We start from the raw sequence: 18,107 nt of genomic DNA on the forward strand, positions 1-18,107 counted from the left end.
TTTCTTATAATGGAGGGTCCTACAGTAAAGGCAGCAGAGTATATAAAGTATATAAAGCATGGCCCTCAATTTAAAATCTAGGGAGATTTAATTATCTCTAATGCTACATGTTTAAGTTTTAAGTTTGCCATATGGTTCACATGCCCAAAATTAAATGTAATGTTTTAGTTTCCACGTTTGCTTTTAAAATTTGCAAGCCTAGGATATTAACATGAAGTCTTAAGGCAATAAAATCATCACAAAAACTTAGGTGCCATCAGCAGAATGAATGTTTTTACTTATTAGTAGGACAATAATAATCCTGGTAAGCAACCCGTCAAATTCAAACAAAGTTAGCCCACAAATGGATGTCCCCCATTTCCATTCTTTTTGCAACAATAAAATCAAGTAGATGTAATTGTTACTGCTATAAATGTTATAGTAATATTTCTACCCCCCACAATTGTGAAAGGACAGGGATAATTAACAGTGCAGAAAGAATGTTTTTGGCATTTCTTAATGTATAAAATCCCATATTACAGTAGTGTGTGTTTTAATGACATTATGCATTTAAAATCTGGGTCAGTCACTTTTCATCTGTGATGTATTTCTGCATGACAGCATCTGAGAATATGTGTACACATGTCTTCTGTAAAAATCATTAAACCCAGAAAAAAATGACTCAGATTTTACTTACATTTAAAGAAATAAAATGACTAACAAATGAGAGAAGAGCCAAGAATAAATCATTTACAGCCTAAAAATTCAACATTTCAAGACTTCTAACAAAATAGTTTAATACAGTTGACACAAATTGGATCTCAGAAATCACCCTTGATCTAAACAGAGACTGTTTAATAATTAAAATGATTTACCTTTATGACTACACCTAAGCTATAAAAATCCCAACAGGTTTAATTTCTTTTGTGACTATGTCATGATCAAGCTTTGGTTATAAAATATGGGAGTTGAGATATACCTCCTTAGCACTCAGGAAAATGGTGCCCAGAAGTTAAAGTGTTATTTTATTTCTGCTAACCTGACAACAGAACCTAAAATGCAAAAATTTAAATCCTCTAAAGCAAAAAATACAAATACACACACAATAACCCCAATAAGTCTATTCGTCAAGATTTATAAAAGGAATTTTCTTCAGCAGTTAATCAGAGTTCATTAATCTACATCTGTAAATATGTTCTGCCAAAATGTTTTGGTACTGAGATGCCTTTCAAACCACTTTAATGCAAGGGCTAAAGGAAAAGTTCAAAAGAGGAACAGAATAAGGACCCTGTGAACCTGTCCACGTTCCTTTGTGAAGGCTGAAAGACGTGGAAGGCCAAGTGGAGATCCATTGTGAAGTCTCTGCTGTGTTCCTCCAGGGTCTGTCAGAGGTATGTTCCCTGGGATCCAGACAGGGTGTGAATAGCATGGCAGCCCATGGCCATAATTCAATGCGATAAATTCATGAAGCGGAGAGGGCTGGGACAGTCAGGGAAATGATACTCCTTATAGCACACATATGCGAATGTGATATTGCAGAAATCCGAGACGATTTCCCCCAAACCCGCCAGGACAGTCATCCAAGTAAGAGACCTCTGCATCCTGTCTGTCACTCCTCCAGGAGTAAGCACACCTCTCTTCGCTACCGTGTTACCTAAAACAAATTAAATAAGTGAGTGAGCATTCAGAATCTCATCCCCGCCCCCCCCAGGACAGTCTTTCTGCTTTACCGGCCCTGGAAGTCCCGAGCAGTGTTTAGCAGTTTGTCCCTTTATCTGTAACCAACTTCGCCAAATCAACTGTTCAAATCAAATTCTTCACAGTTCTTGCTTCCAGGTTGCAAAAAAAAAAAAAAAAAAATGCACACAGGCTTGCACAACATGGTATTATGCACCTTAGCTTGGTATTTTGTCGATTTACACAAAACCCATCAGATTTGGTACATTCATTGCCCAGAGAGTTAACGCAGGCCTGCTGAGCATGCTTTCTTAAAGGCACTGAAATTCTTTTCAAATGAATGCCAATTAAGATCAGTGTATGTCGATATTAAATGTTACATTTGTTACTTTTTAATGTCATTAACTTTTATATTTTTTTAAATTTTTTTTAAGATTTTATTTACTTGAGAGGGAGACCACGAGCAGGGGCAGCGGGAGAGGGAGGAACAGGCTCCCCACGGAGCAGGGTAGGACCCTGGGATCATGACCGGAGCCAAAGGCATCCACTTAACTGACTGAGCCACCCAGGCACCACCCACCCCCCTTTTTAATGTAGTTAACTTTTTAAAAATAAGTTACTTTGGGGGCACCTGGGTGGCTCAGTTGCTTGAACGTCTGACTACTGAGTTCAGTTGCGGTGGTGATCTCAGGGAGATCGAGCCCCACATCAGGCTCCGTGCTCAGTGGGGAATCTGCTTGAAGTTCTCTTTCCCTCTCCCTCTGACTCTCCCCCAACTCTCTCTCGTGCATGCATGCTCTCTCAAATAAATAAATCTTTAACAACAACAACAACAACAAAATACATTCTTTTGGAAAACTGCCATAATTGCCAGAAACAGACATTAATTAAGTTTACTGCTGTTTCCTCTATTTTTTATTATTTATAAGAAAATAAATTAGCAGTTTATTTTATTTGGTCAGGTAAGGTACGCGGTATTTTACAGGTTAGATAACCCATATACAACCTGGAGCGGGGGTGTAGGAACCCAAAAGCTTAAGACTTTAACAGGCCTACAACATGAACATACATTACTTGATGACACAGTCATCACTCCTGGCCTTTGGACCCAATCAAAGTATTTATTCAAACCTCAGATTTGCTGTTAATTGACATATGGCCTTTATTTTATATATTCTACAATACAGTTGCTCTTTTGTTTGTGAGGAGACTACTCTAGCAAACCCAAGAAAAACACAGTCCTCATGGAGCTTATAGAACAAGTACGCTAGCCCTAGTCTAGGTAAAGGACCACACAGAAATTCGTTCAGCTTTGCAGGCCACAGTCTCTGCCCCAACAACTCAATTCAGCCTTTATAGCACAAAAGGAACACAGACAACACAGACAATACAGCATGTCAATTAATGGGTATTGTTTTGTTCCAGTAAAACTCTAATTGTAGTCACTGAAATTGGGATTTCATGTAATTTTCATGTTATGAAACACTTTTTTCCTGTTGATGGCTTCCAAGCCTTTAAAAGCATAGAGCCCATTCTTAGCTCACAGACCACAAAATATAGGCCACGGGCTGGGTGTGGCTTGCAAGCCATAGCTTGGGGACTCTGACTGTAGAAAAAAGAGTTAGACCGACAGGCAACAGAATGACATGCCAGCAAGAGATAGGTGCTATGGACAAAAGGATACTAAGGCCAGAAGGGCAGGGCTCTATGGATTTCTAGAGGATTGTCATGTGAGGAGCTGCTTGAAGGAGGCAGAGGAGCCCTGAGTACCTGGGAGGAGAACTTTGGCCTTTTCCTCCACTGAGGCACAAAGAGGAGACCAGGGAGGCATGGCCAGAAGGTCAACTTAAAGGGGGAACACTTTGGTAGAAGTGATGAAAGTTGAGGCCCACAGGACTTGTGAAAAAGATGACAAAGGACATGAGAGGAGGAGGATTCAAGCAAGGTCTTGATCTCAAATACTACGGTAATGGAGACGGTAATTTTTTGAGATGGGGAGGATTGTCATTGCTTTAGCTTCTTCGACTCCTAAACATTCATTCGATTATCACCTGCTCCTTTCAGCTGTAATGCAGAGTGAGTGTGACGTGAATGGCATGGCCCGGGGCTCTGGCGTGTAGCTACACTCAGGAAAGCGAGGCTCTTGTCCCGTTAGCTCTTCCGGGATCTGCCGTGTGCATCTACATATGTAAGTTAACAGCGTTCCCAGCCAGGTATCAGCCTGTATCTAGGATATAATTCTCAACAGCATCTTATTTAAGGAAGCTTACTTTACATGATCAGCTCGTTTTGGAGTTGATCCCTATTAAAGTTTAATGGTAAGATTCTCTAGGATTGGGGCGCCTGGGTGGCTCAGTGGGTTAAAGCCTCTGCTTTTGGGTTGATCCCAGGGTTCTGGGATCGAGCCCCACATCGGGCTCTCTGCTCCTCGGAAAGCCTGCTTTCTCCTCTCTGTCTCTGCCTGCTTGTGATCTCTGTCAGGTAAATAGATTAAAAAAATCTTAAAAAAAAAAAAAAAGATTCTCTAGGATTTACTTTCCTGTCAACATTTCATTTTGCTAACTGTATATGAAAGGCTCATTGACGCTTTGGAATCTGGTAGACGGAAGGTGCTATTGTGCCAAGACTAGCTCCGCTCTCACGTGACCGGGGACTGGGAGATATTTGAGGCTCTAACTCTATGGATCAGGAACGACAAGACTTCTGGGTAAAGGATCCATCTCAGTTGGACCTTGAAAGACAAGGAGAATTTTAGAAAAGGGACTAGATGAAGAAGGCAGCAATAGGATATAGAAATACATGCTCTATTGGGTGAGTCATCTTGATGGCTCATTTCAAGGTGCTTATACTCTTTTCTGTTACCCGTGGGAATCCACTGGAGGTCTCTCACCAGGGAGAAACCTGGGCAGGGAAATTACCCTGGAAACACAGAAAACAGTATAAAGGCAGGAACAGAGCAGGTCGAGAGCCTGGTTAAACAAGAATCAATGTTAAGAACAACTTCTTGAGAATGGTTCACTAAACCCCATCTCAGACTTATTAGACCAGAAAATCCTAGGGGTGGGGCTCACAAGGGTGGGTACACGTTCCCACGGTAAGTTTCCTGCAGCGACTGTTACCATTAAATAATTAGAATACTGGGACACAAGAGAATGAGGATGATCCTTGGTGGTATCCTAAGAAACGGGGAAAGTTACGAATTAGAGGACGTTCTGAGGCAGATACCAGAAGGACTGGGTCATCTTAGATCTTGAGGGTGTTGCAAAGATAACCTGTTGTTTACATTAACTCTTATCTCTGGTTTTCTATTATGCAGTATTAGAGACATGTAGATACTAAGTGGAACCTTTGAAGGGCTACATGAAGAGAATATAATAAGATGCTTGCAAAGAGCTCCCTCTCAAAAAAAAAAAAAATCTCTAAAGCAGATTTTTTTTTTTTAACCTCAACATTCTTTACATTTGGAGCCAGATAATTCGTTGCTATAGGGTGGGGGGATCTACTCTGCTTTTTAAGATTTTTAGCACCCTGTCTGGCCTCTCCCCGCAAGATGCCCATAATAACTCCCTTGGCAAGTAAAAACATCCCCTTAATGGAAAAATTACCCCGGTTGAGAACTCTTGCTCCTAAGACCTAGCTCTTCACTGTCAGATGTTGGAAAAATAAAAACAGGACCAATCTAAAATTTCTTGACATTCACTATGATTTCCTTCCATTTTCAAACAAAAAAGAGCCCTGACCTGTGGTTCACTTTGGCACTAGAACAGTGCGTGCAGTTGCTGAGAGCTTTAATACGAACAATGCCGACGTAAAGGGAAACTGAGGCAGGATGACAGTGACAGCTGTAGTTCTGCACAAGAACTAGTAGCTGAATTTCTCTCTGGAAACACTGAAAACTGTAGAGGCAGGGTGAACTCACACGGCCACCCTTTTACATCTGGAAAAGACAGGATGACTGGCTAGGAAACTGACCTCTTTGTTGTCATATCTTCCTCCAAGTCTGTTAATATCTTGACTTGACTGCTTACTCTTTTCATATTTGCATTTAAATGGAAAATACAATTCTGACCTAAGTGGCTTACTGCAGGATTATCTTTTTTTTTTTTAAGCATTTCTATGTTTTGTTGCTGCTGTGCATGAATTATATAAGCAAAATGAAAACTATTTTGTTATATAGTTTATCCCCCTAGAGGGTTGCAATGGTTTTACCTCTGTAAGACCTCTGTCGCACTTGTGGTGTATGGTTGGTGTCTATTTTAAGAAAAAGACACGACTTCTGAGGGTACTAGGCTCTTCCCGGAAGCCAGTGACACCTCCACAATTGAATTTACTCTATGTTCCTAAGATCCATAAAAGACAAAATGTTTGATGCAGTTCAAGTCAAAAGGACTTGGATTAATAAAGGAAACAAAGTTTTACTACTTCAAGATTATTCTCAAGTGGCATATCACAAAAAAAAAAAAAGAAGAAGAAGAAGAAAGAAAAAACCTAAGTATCATTATGGCCTAGGGAACTGTATTGTGTTTCTACAACTTTTAGAAGTGCCAAATGAAATGTCACTACCGTTGAGGATTTAGCTAGAGCAAACTTATATTCCCAGCACACAGAGCCAAAATGCCCCTAAAGGTTTGCTTCCTGCAAATGCTCTCTAACTGCACATAAATAGAGAGGGAGCCGCTCCAGCAAGAGACCACTTAGACACATTCTTTTCCGGAAAACAGTTGGCTTGTGCTCATGGTCTTGTTTTATATTTATATAGAAGAATCAATACAAGTATAATCTTACAAACGTCATTTCTTAGTCTACAAGCCATAGGATAAATGGAAATGTTTATCTCTGATGGATGTAAGGCCCCAGCTCATTGGCAGCTCCAAGATTTTTATTCAGGAAGGCGATGGGGGAAAAAAATGGGGCAGAAAGGGCCCCGTGGGGAAAGGAGAGTGGAATTACTTTAAGGCAGGGTTTGCTTAGCAAGCACACTTGGGTTTCCATAGTTTGGAAGTTAATTTGGAGTAGCTTAGAAATGGGCTTGATAGAAATGATGGGAGTGTTAACCTCCCTCCTCCACCAACAGAGGACTCCATGGACTTCCACAGCTCTGGCTGTAAGAGCATATACAGGCACGCCTCAGAGCTACTGCAGGTTTGAGTCCAGACCACCCCAGTAAAGCAAGTACTGCCATAAAGCAAATATCACAATAAGGCATGCTAAATTAATTTTTTTGGTTTCCCAGTGCCTATAATAGTTTTGTTTACACTGTGCTGTCCTGTTAAGTGTGCAAGAACATTTTGGCTTAAAAAAAATGTACATGTCTTAATATAAAAATACTTTGTGGGGAAAACAAAAATGCTAACCCTCATCAGAGCTTGCCTCCAGTCATAATCTTTTTTCCGGTAGAGGGTCTTGCCTCCATGTTGATGGCTGCGGACAATCAGAGCGGCGGTGGCTGAAGCTTGGGCTGGCGGTGGCCATTTCTTTTCACAAGACCATCTGGCCTGTCGTGCTGACTGACTCTTCCTTTCAGGAACGTTTTCTCTCTTGCAGCCCATACTGTTGCTAGCATTTTACTCACAGAACTTCTTTCAAAATGGGAGCCAGTCCTCTCCAGCCCTGCTGCTGCTCATCAACTAAGTGGAGGTAATAGTCTCAGTCCTTGGTTGTCATGTCAACCATCTTCAGAGCATCTTCACCAGGAGGAGCTGCCATCGCCAGAACCCATTTTTTTGCTTGTCCGTAAGAAGCACTTCGTCATCTCTTATGTTTCTCATGAGAGTGCAGCACATTAGTCCCATGTTCAGGCTCCTCTTCTAATTCCAGTTTTCTTGCTATTTCCACCACATCCCCAGTGACTTCCTCCCCGGAAGTCTTGAACCCCTCAGCATTGTCCATGAGTGTTAAAATCAACTTCTTCCAAAGGCCTGTTAAGAATGAGGCCTCTAGAATGCCCAGATTCATCTGGGGGAGTTGTAGCCTTATTAAATGCGCTTTTAAAATAATAAGAAAGTCAAAATGACATCCATTCTGCAGCCTGTGGATCAAGGAGTCATGTTAGCAGCCATGAACACATTAATCAATATTCCTCTCCATCAGAGCTCTTGAGTGACAAGGTCCATTGTCCCTGAACGGTAATATTTGGAAAAGAATCTTTTTATAAGCAGTAATTCTCAACGGTGGGGTTTAAATAGTCAGTAAACCAAGCAGTAAACAGATAACACTGACATTTGGGCTTTGTCCCACTTCTAGAGCACAGAGTAGATTTAGTCTAATTCTTAAGGACTCTAGGATTTTTGAAATGGTAAATGAGCTTGTCTGCAGCCCAAGGTCACCAGGTGCATTAGCCCCTGACAAGAGTCTAACTATCCTTCGAAGCTTTGATGCCTGGTATTGACTTCTCCTCTCTAGCTATGAAAGTCACGAATGGCGTCTTCTTCCCATAGGAGGCTGTGTTGTCTACAATGAAAATCTGTTGTTTGGAGTGGCCACCTTCTTTATTTTAGCTGGAACTTCCGGAGAACTTGCTGCATCTCCCACATCAATACCTGTTGCTTCACCTTGCACTTGTATGTAATGGACATAGCTGCTTTGTTAAACCTCGTGTACCAACTTCAGCTAGCTTCCAACTTTTCTTTTGTACATTTTATAGAATTTAAGAGACCTAGGGCCATACTCTGGCTCAGGCTTTGGTTTAAAGGAACGTTGTGATTGCAGTGATCTTTTATCCAGACCACTCAAACTTTCTCCATATGGGTAATAAGGCTGTTTCCCTTTCTTTGCATTTGTGTGTTCACTGGAGTACTTTTTAAAATTTCCTTGGTGGGCTTTTCCTTTGCGTTCCCAGCTTGGCTATCTGTTTGGTCTGAGAGGCCTAGATTTTGGTCTATCTTGACTTTTGACAAGGTTTTCTGACTAAGCTTAATCATTTCTAGCTTCTGACCTAAGGTGAGAAACGTGATTCTTCCTTTCACTTGAATGCTGAGAGGTGCGTGTAGATTTATTAGCTGGCCTAATTGCAGTATTTTAGTATCTAGGGAACAAGAGGCCCCAGGAGAGGAAGAGAGATAGGGGAACAGAACATACACATGTGCAGACTAAATTTGCCATCTCACAGGGCTGCCACCTGAAAATTATAATGGTACCATCAAAGATTGCGGATAACCCTAACAAGTAATGAAAAGATTTGAAATATTGCAAGAATCACCAAAAGGTGACACAGAAACACAAACTGAGCCAATGCAAATGATGCTAGTAGACTTGCTTGATACAGCGGTGCCACAAACCTTCAGGTTGTAAAAACAAAAACAAAACAGTCTATGCAAAGCATGATAAAATGAGATATGCCTGCATCACGTCATGTAGCCTAGATCATCTTTACATCAATTATGAGAAGTTTGCAATTAATGTTACATAGTTTTGAGTTTGAAATTATGATTTAACCAGCTACAGAAATAATTGTCTGACTTACTGTACTACTGATAATTTTGTATTTGATGTCAGCTGAAATTGATATTTACAGCTTTCTGGAAAATGTTACCATTTGTTCTAAATATCATCTTTCACTATGGGACTATCAAGGTCACTGCAAACATGGGCCCTGACCTCACAGGTCTCTTCTAAAAAGAAAGCTCTAGGTGCTAAGCACCTCAGGACACCCTACCATGTAAAGCAGAACCACAGTAAATGCTCAGAGATACATAAGACATGAATCCAATCAGTGAAGAAATAATGGTAATAATAGTGAAGGAGAAAAGAAAGTCGGGAAGCACATTCCATGAAAAAACACCTTCCTCAGCAACCTCAAAGGCACCATGGTAAGAGGCACCAACAGAAGGCTGAAACAACAAAAAATAAATAACCCAGCAAGCCACCTCCCTTCGTTAAGTGCCAGACAGACAAGGCTAGTGGAGCAAGACAGACAGACTAGCTTAGAAGATCTCCATTTCACAAAATGATGGGAGTCATCGTGTGGAGGTGTGGAAAATGAGGCAACTCAGTTCCCCAGATGAGAGACAGTGGGGACAGGACCCCTGTTGTAAGGACAGTGACACAAGGAGGGAGTTGGGAGGTACAGTTACAAAGACCCATAAGAGTGGACATTGGGACATAAGGCAGAGAGATGTCTGGCTTAAGAACTGGGTGGACAGAGGCTCAGTGGGGGAGGCAGCTCTTCACTTATGACACCTCAAGCTCAAGTCTTCGACTCTTAAAACTCCTCCCAGGAAGTATCCCTACCTCAGCAAGTCATCTGTGTGGGGGACCTTGCCGTGCCATTCTGATATGCCGGCCTGGCAACTCCAATCCCTTCCCCTTCAATGAGGCTCTTGAAGGAGCAGCAGTGAATTTCATGGCCCCGCCTAAAATAACAAGTTGATCCCCCAGATCACTGCTCTGTAAAAGCTGACATAAAGGGCAATGCTCGGAAATGGGCTTTTCAAAAGGCTAAAGTAAGAGGGTAGGCCCCTGTCCATGTGGGTTTATCGACATAAAACAAGGTCAAGGTCGTGGTGCCAGGAGCAAAGGAAGGGTGGTGGGGGGGATCGCATGGTTAATAACCCGAGGAAGCTATAAAGGAGAATTGTGTGTGTCTATACTTGCCTTTGTCGTTTTGACTTTATTGCCACTGCTACAGGACCAGCCTGAGTAATCTGGAAGCACTTTACAGTCCTCTCCTTCCAAGCAAGGATTCATGTGACACCACCATTTCTGAATCACGATGGAAGCTGTAAGACAAAGGCCACAGAGTGTTTGTGATACCATTGCTTCCTCCAGCTACGGACAACATAGTGCTCATTCAGATCAATATACTGACTTCAAAGATGTTTAATAAGAACTATTTCACCCTAAGTAAATTTAAAGAATGCCTTCTGCCATATGCTCTAGAAAAGACTAAGGTGCCAAGCTTTAGCATGTCTAGATTGAATTTGGCTGTATCTTTTTTTCCCCCAATGACTTCTGACTAGTTATTTAACTCCTCTTGGCCTCAGTTTTCTCATCTGTAAATTGGGGATAAAAACAGATCCTCACCACAGAGGTCAAGAGGAGAAAGCTAATCCCTATCGAAATCTAGGCTAACCAGAGGCCAGGTACTAGGTTGCCAGAAAATGTTAGCTATTGCTGGGGTCATCATTTTGGAGGCTCCAATGGTGAATGCCAACCTGGGCAAGTTCTTACATTTGATGCCCTCTGTTGCCAGGGGCAGACACAAAGCAATCAACGTTTCCATCACAGAGGCGTTCATCTCCCCATGGTGGTGGTGAGTAACCCCATGAAATCAAGTTCCAGCAAGTGGTGAGTAACCCCGTGAAATCAACAACTAGAAACCAGGTGCAGGAGAAGAGCATGGCACTCCCTCACTTGTCCACAGTCTAGGCTTGGGCGATCACACCTATGACTTCCCTTTCCACCTTATCCCATCATCTCTGCTGCCATCCGCCAGCTAAGATGAAGGAGCGGAAAATTCTCTGGGTTGGGAGGCAGATGAAGACACATTAAAGAAACACTATCAACTTGTCTGGGTATTCCCACATAGTCCAAGGACAAAAGGGATTGTGACTCATCATTTATGGTGAGCCCAGCTAGTGGGCTGGTGTAGGTCAGAGATGTGGGGCTGCAGGGAGGGTATATGGGTTAAGGGGAAGAGGCATTGAGTCCTGTTTTTCTGTTGAAATAACTGCACTTTGGTTAAAAATAATAATAATAATAATAATAATACCCCCCAAGGATTCAACCCCAGCTACCATGGCCTGGAAAGTGAAACTCAGTTTCAAGCAAATCTTGAGAATTCCTGATAGCTATTTTTTTCTTGAGTCAGGCACCCTGCTAAATGTAGTTCCTACATTTGATAGAGGAGAGAAAACTGAGGCCCTTTGACAGAGGCATTTTAACACCAGCGCCCCTTCATCGACCTTTAAATTCACACCCCTCCCTCACACCAGCCATCTGTAGGAGAAACAACCAGAGGTATAGCAGGCAGTGACGAAGGCAGGGGACAAAGCAAGCTCCTGCATTAAAGACTCTGCTCCTGTTAGGCCAAGTGGGTAGACATTGTGCCTACTCCCCATGAGAACCCCCCCATTCCTGATTCTGGCCAAACACTGTGCTTACTATCTGATCAAAACCAGTAACACCTCAATTAGGCAGAATCATGACCTAGAAGGATCATAAGCTATTTAAGGCAAAAGGTGTCAACACTGAGAAAGGAATATAGCTAAATGGGTTACTTATTCTGTCAGGGTGCCACTGAACTTGAGTGGATGGATGGAGACCGAGGGGCGAAGTCTGAGAAAGCTGTATTCTTTTCAGTCACTGGTATCACAACAATCCCACCGCAATGCTGGACGGAGCTTTGTTATTTTCAAAGCTTTTTGTTATTTTCCTTTTACATACTGTTCCTCTTTTGATTATCTCAACAACCTTCAGAAGCAGGAAGAGGAGGCAGATGGCCAGAAATAAAAACGAGAGCTTTCCACCAAGTGAGTAAACGGAGGGAGGAGGTACTAGATTCTAGACTTCTTCCTCTGCCCCTACAAGGCTTCCTGTTGTACCACAATGTATAAAAATAGTTTAGATTAACATATGCTACATAGAGTTTGACCAGATTCAAAGTGCTGACCAGTCCTTCATTATCTTCTGAATACCTCAGGCCGATCCCAAGTAGATACAAAGATAAGTAAGAGATGGTTCCCAACCTTCAATGTAAAATTCCATCTGCAGGACTGCAAAAGTTATATAAATGTTGACAGAGCTTAGTTATATTTACACAGAGTTACAGCTGAATTTAAAATACTTTTTTTTTTTTAATCTTTAAAACAGTTCCCTCAGGCAGCTTCTCTGCCACTCAACAGTGGGCACCTATGGACTCCTGACACTGCCCACGGCAACATGGAGGATTCCACAGAAGCCCAGGGAGCTGAGGGGTCACCTGCCCCAGTGAAGGGGACAGGGAGTGGCCGACATGGAAGCCAGAAGACCCAGATGAGCAAGGTAGTCTGAGAAGCAACCTTCAGCAGTTCTCAATGCCCATTCCAGGTTAGACTTGAATCCCCAAGCGGTAGGGAGCCATGGAAAGTTTCTGGACAAGGGGGTACAATAAGGCAGGGAGAACTGTGTGCCTGGGCGAGCTAGTCTAGCAGGGGATGGTAAACAGTTTGGGACAGAAAGGAGTCTGAAAGAGACCACTTGAGGTGTAAGGTGAGAAATCTGGGACTAAATTCCCTACAGAGGACATCATCTGATCCATTCTGTGTCAACGTCCCAGCAAGAGAAATGCTAGTACTTTCTTCCTAGCCTCATGGGGTCCCGAGATCATTCTGAATGCCAAATCCAGAAAAGGAGCTTGAGGGGGGGATAAAAGAGAGACACAGGCATTCATCACTAAAAACTGCCAATTCTTAACTACAGAAGAAAAGATCTTCATAGTATTTTGTTTAAGGCTTTCAATTTATTTAAACAAAAGAAGAAAGCATATATGATCAAACTCTCATGAAATTATTTACCAGTTTTCTTTCATTTAACTGGAAAATATGGGATGATTTTTCTGAAGACAGATTCACAACAGATTCCTTAAAAGAGCAACATGTCTTGAAGTTTAAAATATTTCCATTTGCCAAAAAAACCTCATTTTCATATTTGAGTGAGGAATACATTGAAAGATGGGCCCTCCAAATGTCAGAGACTAACTTAACAGCAAACGTTCTTTCAGAAAAGAAAGTCTTAATGGGTATCACCCTTAGTAGCCACAATAAAAGTTTCAAATTCCTTCATGCATTAAAGACTGACAAAAGAGGGGCGCCTGGGTGGCTCAGTGGGTTAAAGCCTCTGCCTTCGGCTCAGGTCGTGATCCCAGGGTCCTGGGATCGAGCCCCGCATCGGGCTCTCTGCTCAGCACGGAGACTGCTTCCCTTCCTCTCTCTCTGCCTGCCTCTCTGCCTACTTGTGATCTCTGTCTGTCAAATAAATAAATAAATAATCTTAAAAAAAAAAAAAAAAGACTGACAAAAGAACTCACAGTGAAGGTGAGAACCAACCGAGGGGTTCACCCACCAGTGAATAAGGTGATCAGAAAACCCAGAAGTTCAAGTGTAGAGTGCCTACTGAGCTGGGCTTTGAGCTGAGACAAAGGACCCAGAAGTAGGATTTTATTAAAATAACTCTTGAGAACATCTGCCCACTTAACTGAGCCTTGTCTCCATAGGAAAATAAGTTTGTAGGAGGTATCTATTTTATCCTGTTACAAATACCGTAATATACTCGAAATGAGAAAGTGTCTTGTCACTTCTATTTTTGAAATAAAATTCTTTAGAAAGCCCCATGCCTCCCTGACTTAGGAAAATACAAAACATGCCTATCTTCAAGCTGCCAACCTGTAATGAATTTCTAGTTTTATGCAGAAAGGAAAGAATTAAAAAAAAAAAAAAAAGCAGAGAAGCTCTGGTTTTGTGGTAGTGACTAGTGTTTTCTGTGATGTTGTTTTCTAGGTGAAAACGTAATGGGACCAATTAGCTATCTTGCTCCTGGTGCATTTTCTGTACTTTCTGTTCAATAAAATAGATGGAGATTTCTTTCTATCCCTTGTCCCAATTAAGTATTACTCCATGAAATCAAACACAAGATGTATTCATGTAGCTATTTCTATAAACCTACACCAAAGAGGGCTCAGTTCTCAGGAGTTAGTCTTTCATTTTTTGACCTCGTTTAGTTGCATTTACAGAGTTAAGGCTTTTCTAAAGAAAAGTGTATTTTTACACTGAAGCTACAGACAGAAAGATGAAAAACACATCTTCCTAGAATATACACTGTCTTAAAAATGGAAACAATCACAAAAATATGCTGAGATTTTCAGATACTTTAGCTGTTTTGCTCTTAATGTTGTCCTTGGCAAATTAAGATTAAAGAAAGATTTATTAACTTTAAGCCATTGGTTAACTTTAAAGATAGTCGGGGATTGGGGTGGGGAGAGGAAGACCAATGCATTTTTACTTATTATTTCAAGAAAAGCCATTTTACCCTGACCCAGGTATCATGCAAAAAAGCAGTCCTGAGAATACGATTTTTTTATTAAAGGAACCTTTGTAACAAGGTATTGTTATTTTCACAGAGTCCTGAGTGAGGCTATGGATAAACAGGTACAGAACCATCTTCTGGGATCTAGGTTGGTCTCCTCCACAAAGCAAGCTTACACAAGTACAATCCTGCCCAGCCATGACCTACCCATAAGGCAGAGTTTCTTGACCTTAGCACGTTAGAGGCTGGACAATTCATGATTGTAGGGGTATATACTGCACCTTGTATCCCAAGCCTCTCCCCACTAGACGCCTGTAGCACCTTCCCCCCCACCACCAGTTTAACAACCCAAAGCAACTCCAGACATTATCAAATATCCCTATGCTGGCCCAAATCACCCCTGATTAAGCAACACTAATCTACGGTCATGTCCACTGGGAGATGTACTCAGCCCTAAAGGAGAGACTGAGCTAGTTGAGCAGACCTCATCATCCTTAATACGTGGCAAACACGATGCCACCCTATCCCTTCTCTTCCCTCTTGGAGCCTCCACTGAGGGCAATCCCACAAAGTGAGAACGTGTACCTTTTCTTACTGGCGTACTCTCCTTCATCCACTCTGCTTGAATACAAATTCCCAGAATGCAGGAACTACATCCTACAATCTGAGTTGACAGAAAGTCCCGAAGAGCAAAGGCTCCGTTTCCATCTCCAGCCTTCCCTTCCACCAGTTCAGAGCTCAAAGAAATACTTCTCATTCCCACGGTTGCCCCTCACTGGCACACCCTTTACCCTGCTGTGCCACTTAGTTCCCTCGCGCCTGGTAAAACCAGACCCACTGCTTCTCATGGGACACCATCCTGGACCGCTTCTCTGCTGTTTCCCAGGACCTTCATTTCCTCGATTTCGTTGGAGAAAGCAAGACCTGAGTCTAATGAACATCCTATCCCCCCCAGATCCTGGCCAGGTGCGTGTCCTTTTACACCCTCCAGTGCTTTGGGGAAGTACACCTTTCTGTCATTCACCTGACCGCCACGGGGACAATCTCAGAAAACCGCTTGGTCTTGCAAGTGGCGCAGAGAACACACCCAGTCACACAACTTAGTGAAACTCCATCTTGAAGACCGACTCCGTAGCTCAGCACACTGTCCCTAAAAACCACGTCAGTTGTCTGCAGTACGAACGGGAGCTCTAGGCCTTCACTAAGTGATTTCTGACATCCCAGAAAACAAATAGCTTTAAATTCCTCAGCTGCCCCCTATTCCTCAGCTTTTATCAGTCTTTTTTAAACCCACTGCTTCGAAAGCATTCACCCTAACAAAATAAATGAAGCTTCATCTACTACACATTTATCTCGTTTTATCATAAACAAGATTATCTCTGCAGAGTGGTATTTTGATAAATGTGTAGAATACAGTTCCTGTCACTAAACAGCCTTGTATATATTCCAGTCGAAGATTCAAAAGGAATGTGCTTACCAGCTACACAGTCGTCTATTTTAGGACCCAAGTAACCACAGCTTGAATCAAGTCCTTCCCCATCCTTCCTCCCAAATCCCAATTGTGGAGTGCAGACACATTTCCATAACACAAAAGGATTTTATAAGTTAATTATAACCCAAGAAATAGAGGGGGGAAAAAAAGCTCATTTTTCTCCCTTTTTAACTAACAAAAGCTATGATTTTATGGGAAAGCAATGAAAACACGAGATAAGTGTCTCTGCCGTGGATTAGCAGAAATGCATAAGGACATTCCACTTTCTACACCAACATTAATTAGTGCCCCGCTCCAATGTCTTCTCGCCTTTGTTTTAATTTAAATGTAAATCCAAGCGAATGTTATATTTTAGATCCTCTCCACATTCTTATTGACAAATAAGATAAGAGGAACACATCAGCAGAGACTAGGTCTTTCCACAAGCCAACTGGCAGCATGATACTGCATAATTATTATAGGATAAAGATTATTATGGGATAAAGCTAAAAAGCCCTAATGGAAACATTCGGATAAGGAAGAGAAGATCAAGGGGGATATGAAAACAGACATACATCCTAACTAGGGTCTAAATGACAAGTTCTTACACCTCCTTGGTGACTTTGATTCAGTGAACATTTATTGAGCACCAACTGTTGGCCATGCTCTGCTAGGTGCAGGGGATACAAATGTTAAGACAGAATCACTGTCCTATCCTTGAGAGTTTGGGTATTCTCTGGCTACAAATGTGGTACCCACTCATAAGTTATATCGGTACATAAAGCTGATCCTGCACCATCCAAGAGAGGAGGTGTTAGTCTTAAATTGCCATTTAAATTTCAATTCATACCAGGCACATCTCGAATGCTCACTAGCCAAATGTGGATACGTATTGGACACGTGTGCATCAATACATATAGCTAAGAGACAGATAAAAAGGAAACGTACATCATCACAGAACCTTCCACTGTACAGACTCGGCTGAGACACTAAGTCACTGATCTCTATCACTTACCAATACTACAAACTAAGGAAATCATTTAGTTAGCCTATGAGTCCTGTTTTGACATGGACGCAACTAAAATTCCTTCAGTAAAAGAATGGCTAAACAAACTGTAACCTATCGATACAGTGGAATGCTATGGAACAATTGAAAAAAAAAAACGCAATAGGTAAACGTGTACTAGCACACAACGATCTCTACAACTTATATTGGTAACATGTTGGATTAAGAAATATACAATGTGATACCATTTGGGTTAAACACAGTCATACCAAATGTACCACATATTCTAGAGACCTACCTTGAATACACAAATACACAACAACAACAATAAAAGTACTGACCTAACAGATTTGTAGTTATTCTTACTGTGGTGCCCAAAGGGGATCTGGCCCATATAATACATGCATATAAAAATTAAAACAAGCTACTGGAGGATATGGTCTTAATATTTCCTTTACTAAGATAGTGAGTTTAATTGGCGTACCAGCTATACTTTCCAGATATGGATAAAAGTGCTCTGAGATAAAATGTGTAGTTTTTTATATCTAAAGATTCTATGCTGGGGGGCGCCTGGGTGGCTCAGTGGGTTAAGCCTCTGCCTTCAGCTCAGGTCATGATCTCAGAGTCCTGGGATCAAGCCCCACATCGGGCTCTCTGCTCAGCCTGCCTCTCTGCCTCCTTGTGAACCCTCTCTCTCTGTCAAATAAATAAATAAAATCTTAAAAAAATAATAATAATAATAAAGATTCTATGCTGGATAAGAGTTTACAGTTTATGTCATAATTCATAAGTTTTTGAAGTTTAAAACCCACAGAGTAAGCAAACACGGTTGTTATCATGAATTTGAAAACTATCTGTGATTTCTGAAAATGAATCAGTTCTCCCCTGTGCTCAAAGTTATTCATGCACCAGCCAATCTGGGGGGTTGGAGGGGGAAGAGCGGGGGCAGGGAGGTATAAGAGACTCAGTTCCCAT

At 41.7% G+C, this 18,107-nt stretch overlaps 1 protein-coding gene across 3 annotated transcripts in view; it reads right to left on the bottom strand.

Moving 5' to 3' along the window:
* Positions 1 to 207: 207 nt before the first annotated feature.
* TAFA4 (TAFA chemokine like family member 4) overlaps positions 208 to 18,107 on the bottom strand; it is a 175,269-nt gene continuing 157,369 nt past the window's right edge. For 2 of the 3 annotated variants that reach the window (XM_032867352.1, XM_032867353.1), the window contains exons 5-6: positions 10,290 to 10,373; positions 208 to 1,633 (exon numbers count right to left, since the gene is read on the bottom strand). In XM_032867352.1, coding sequence (XP_032723243.1) covers positions 1,428 to 1,633; positions 10,290 to 10,373 — 290 coding nt within the window. In that variant the 3' untranslated portion in view covers positions 208 to 1,427. Of the gene's footprint in view, positions 1,634 to 10,248; positions 10,374 to 18,107 lie in introns of all 3 variants that reach the window. The other variant, XM_032867354.1, reaches the window with a different exon arrangement.

The sequence above is a fragment of the Lontra canadensis genome, unplaced genomic scaffold (assembly GCF_010015895.1).
Source record: "Lontra canadensis isolate GAN:19392208 unplaced genomic scaffold, GSC_riverotter_1.0 scaffold34, whole genome shotgun sequence".
NCBI classification, from domain to species: domain Eukaryota; kingdom Metazoa; phylum Chordata; class Mammalia; order Carnivora; family Mustelidae; genus Lontra; species Lontra canadensis.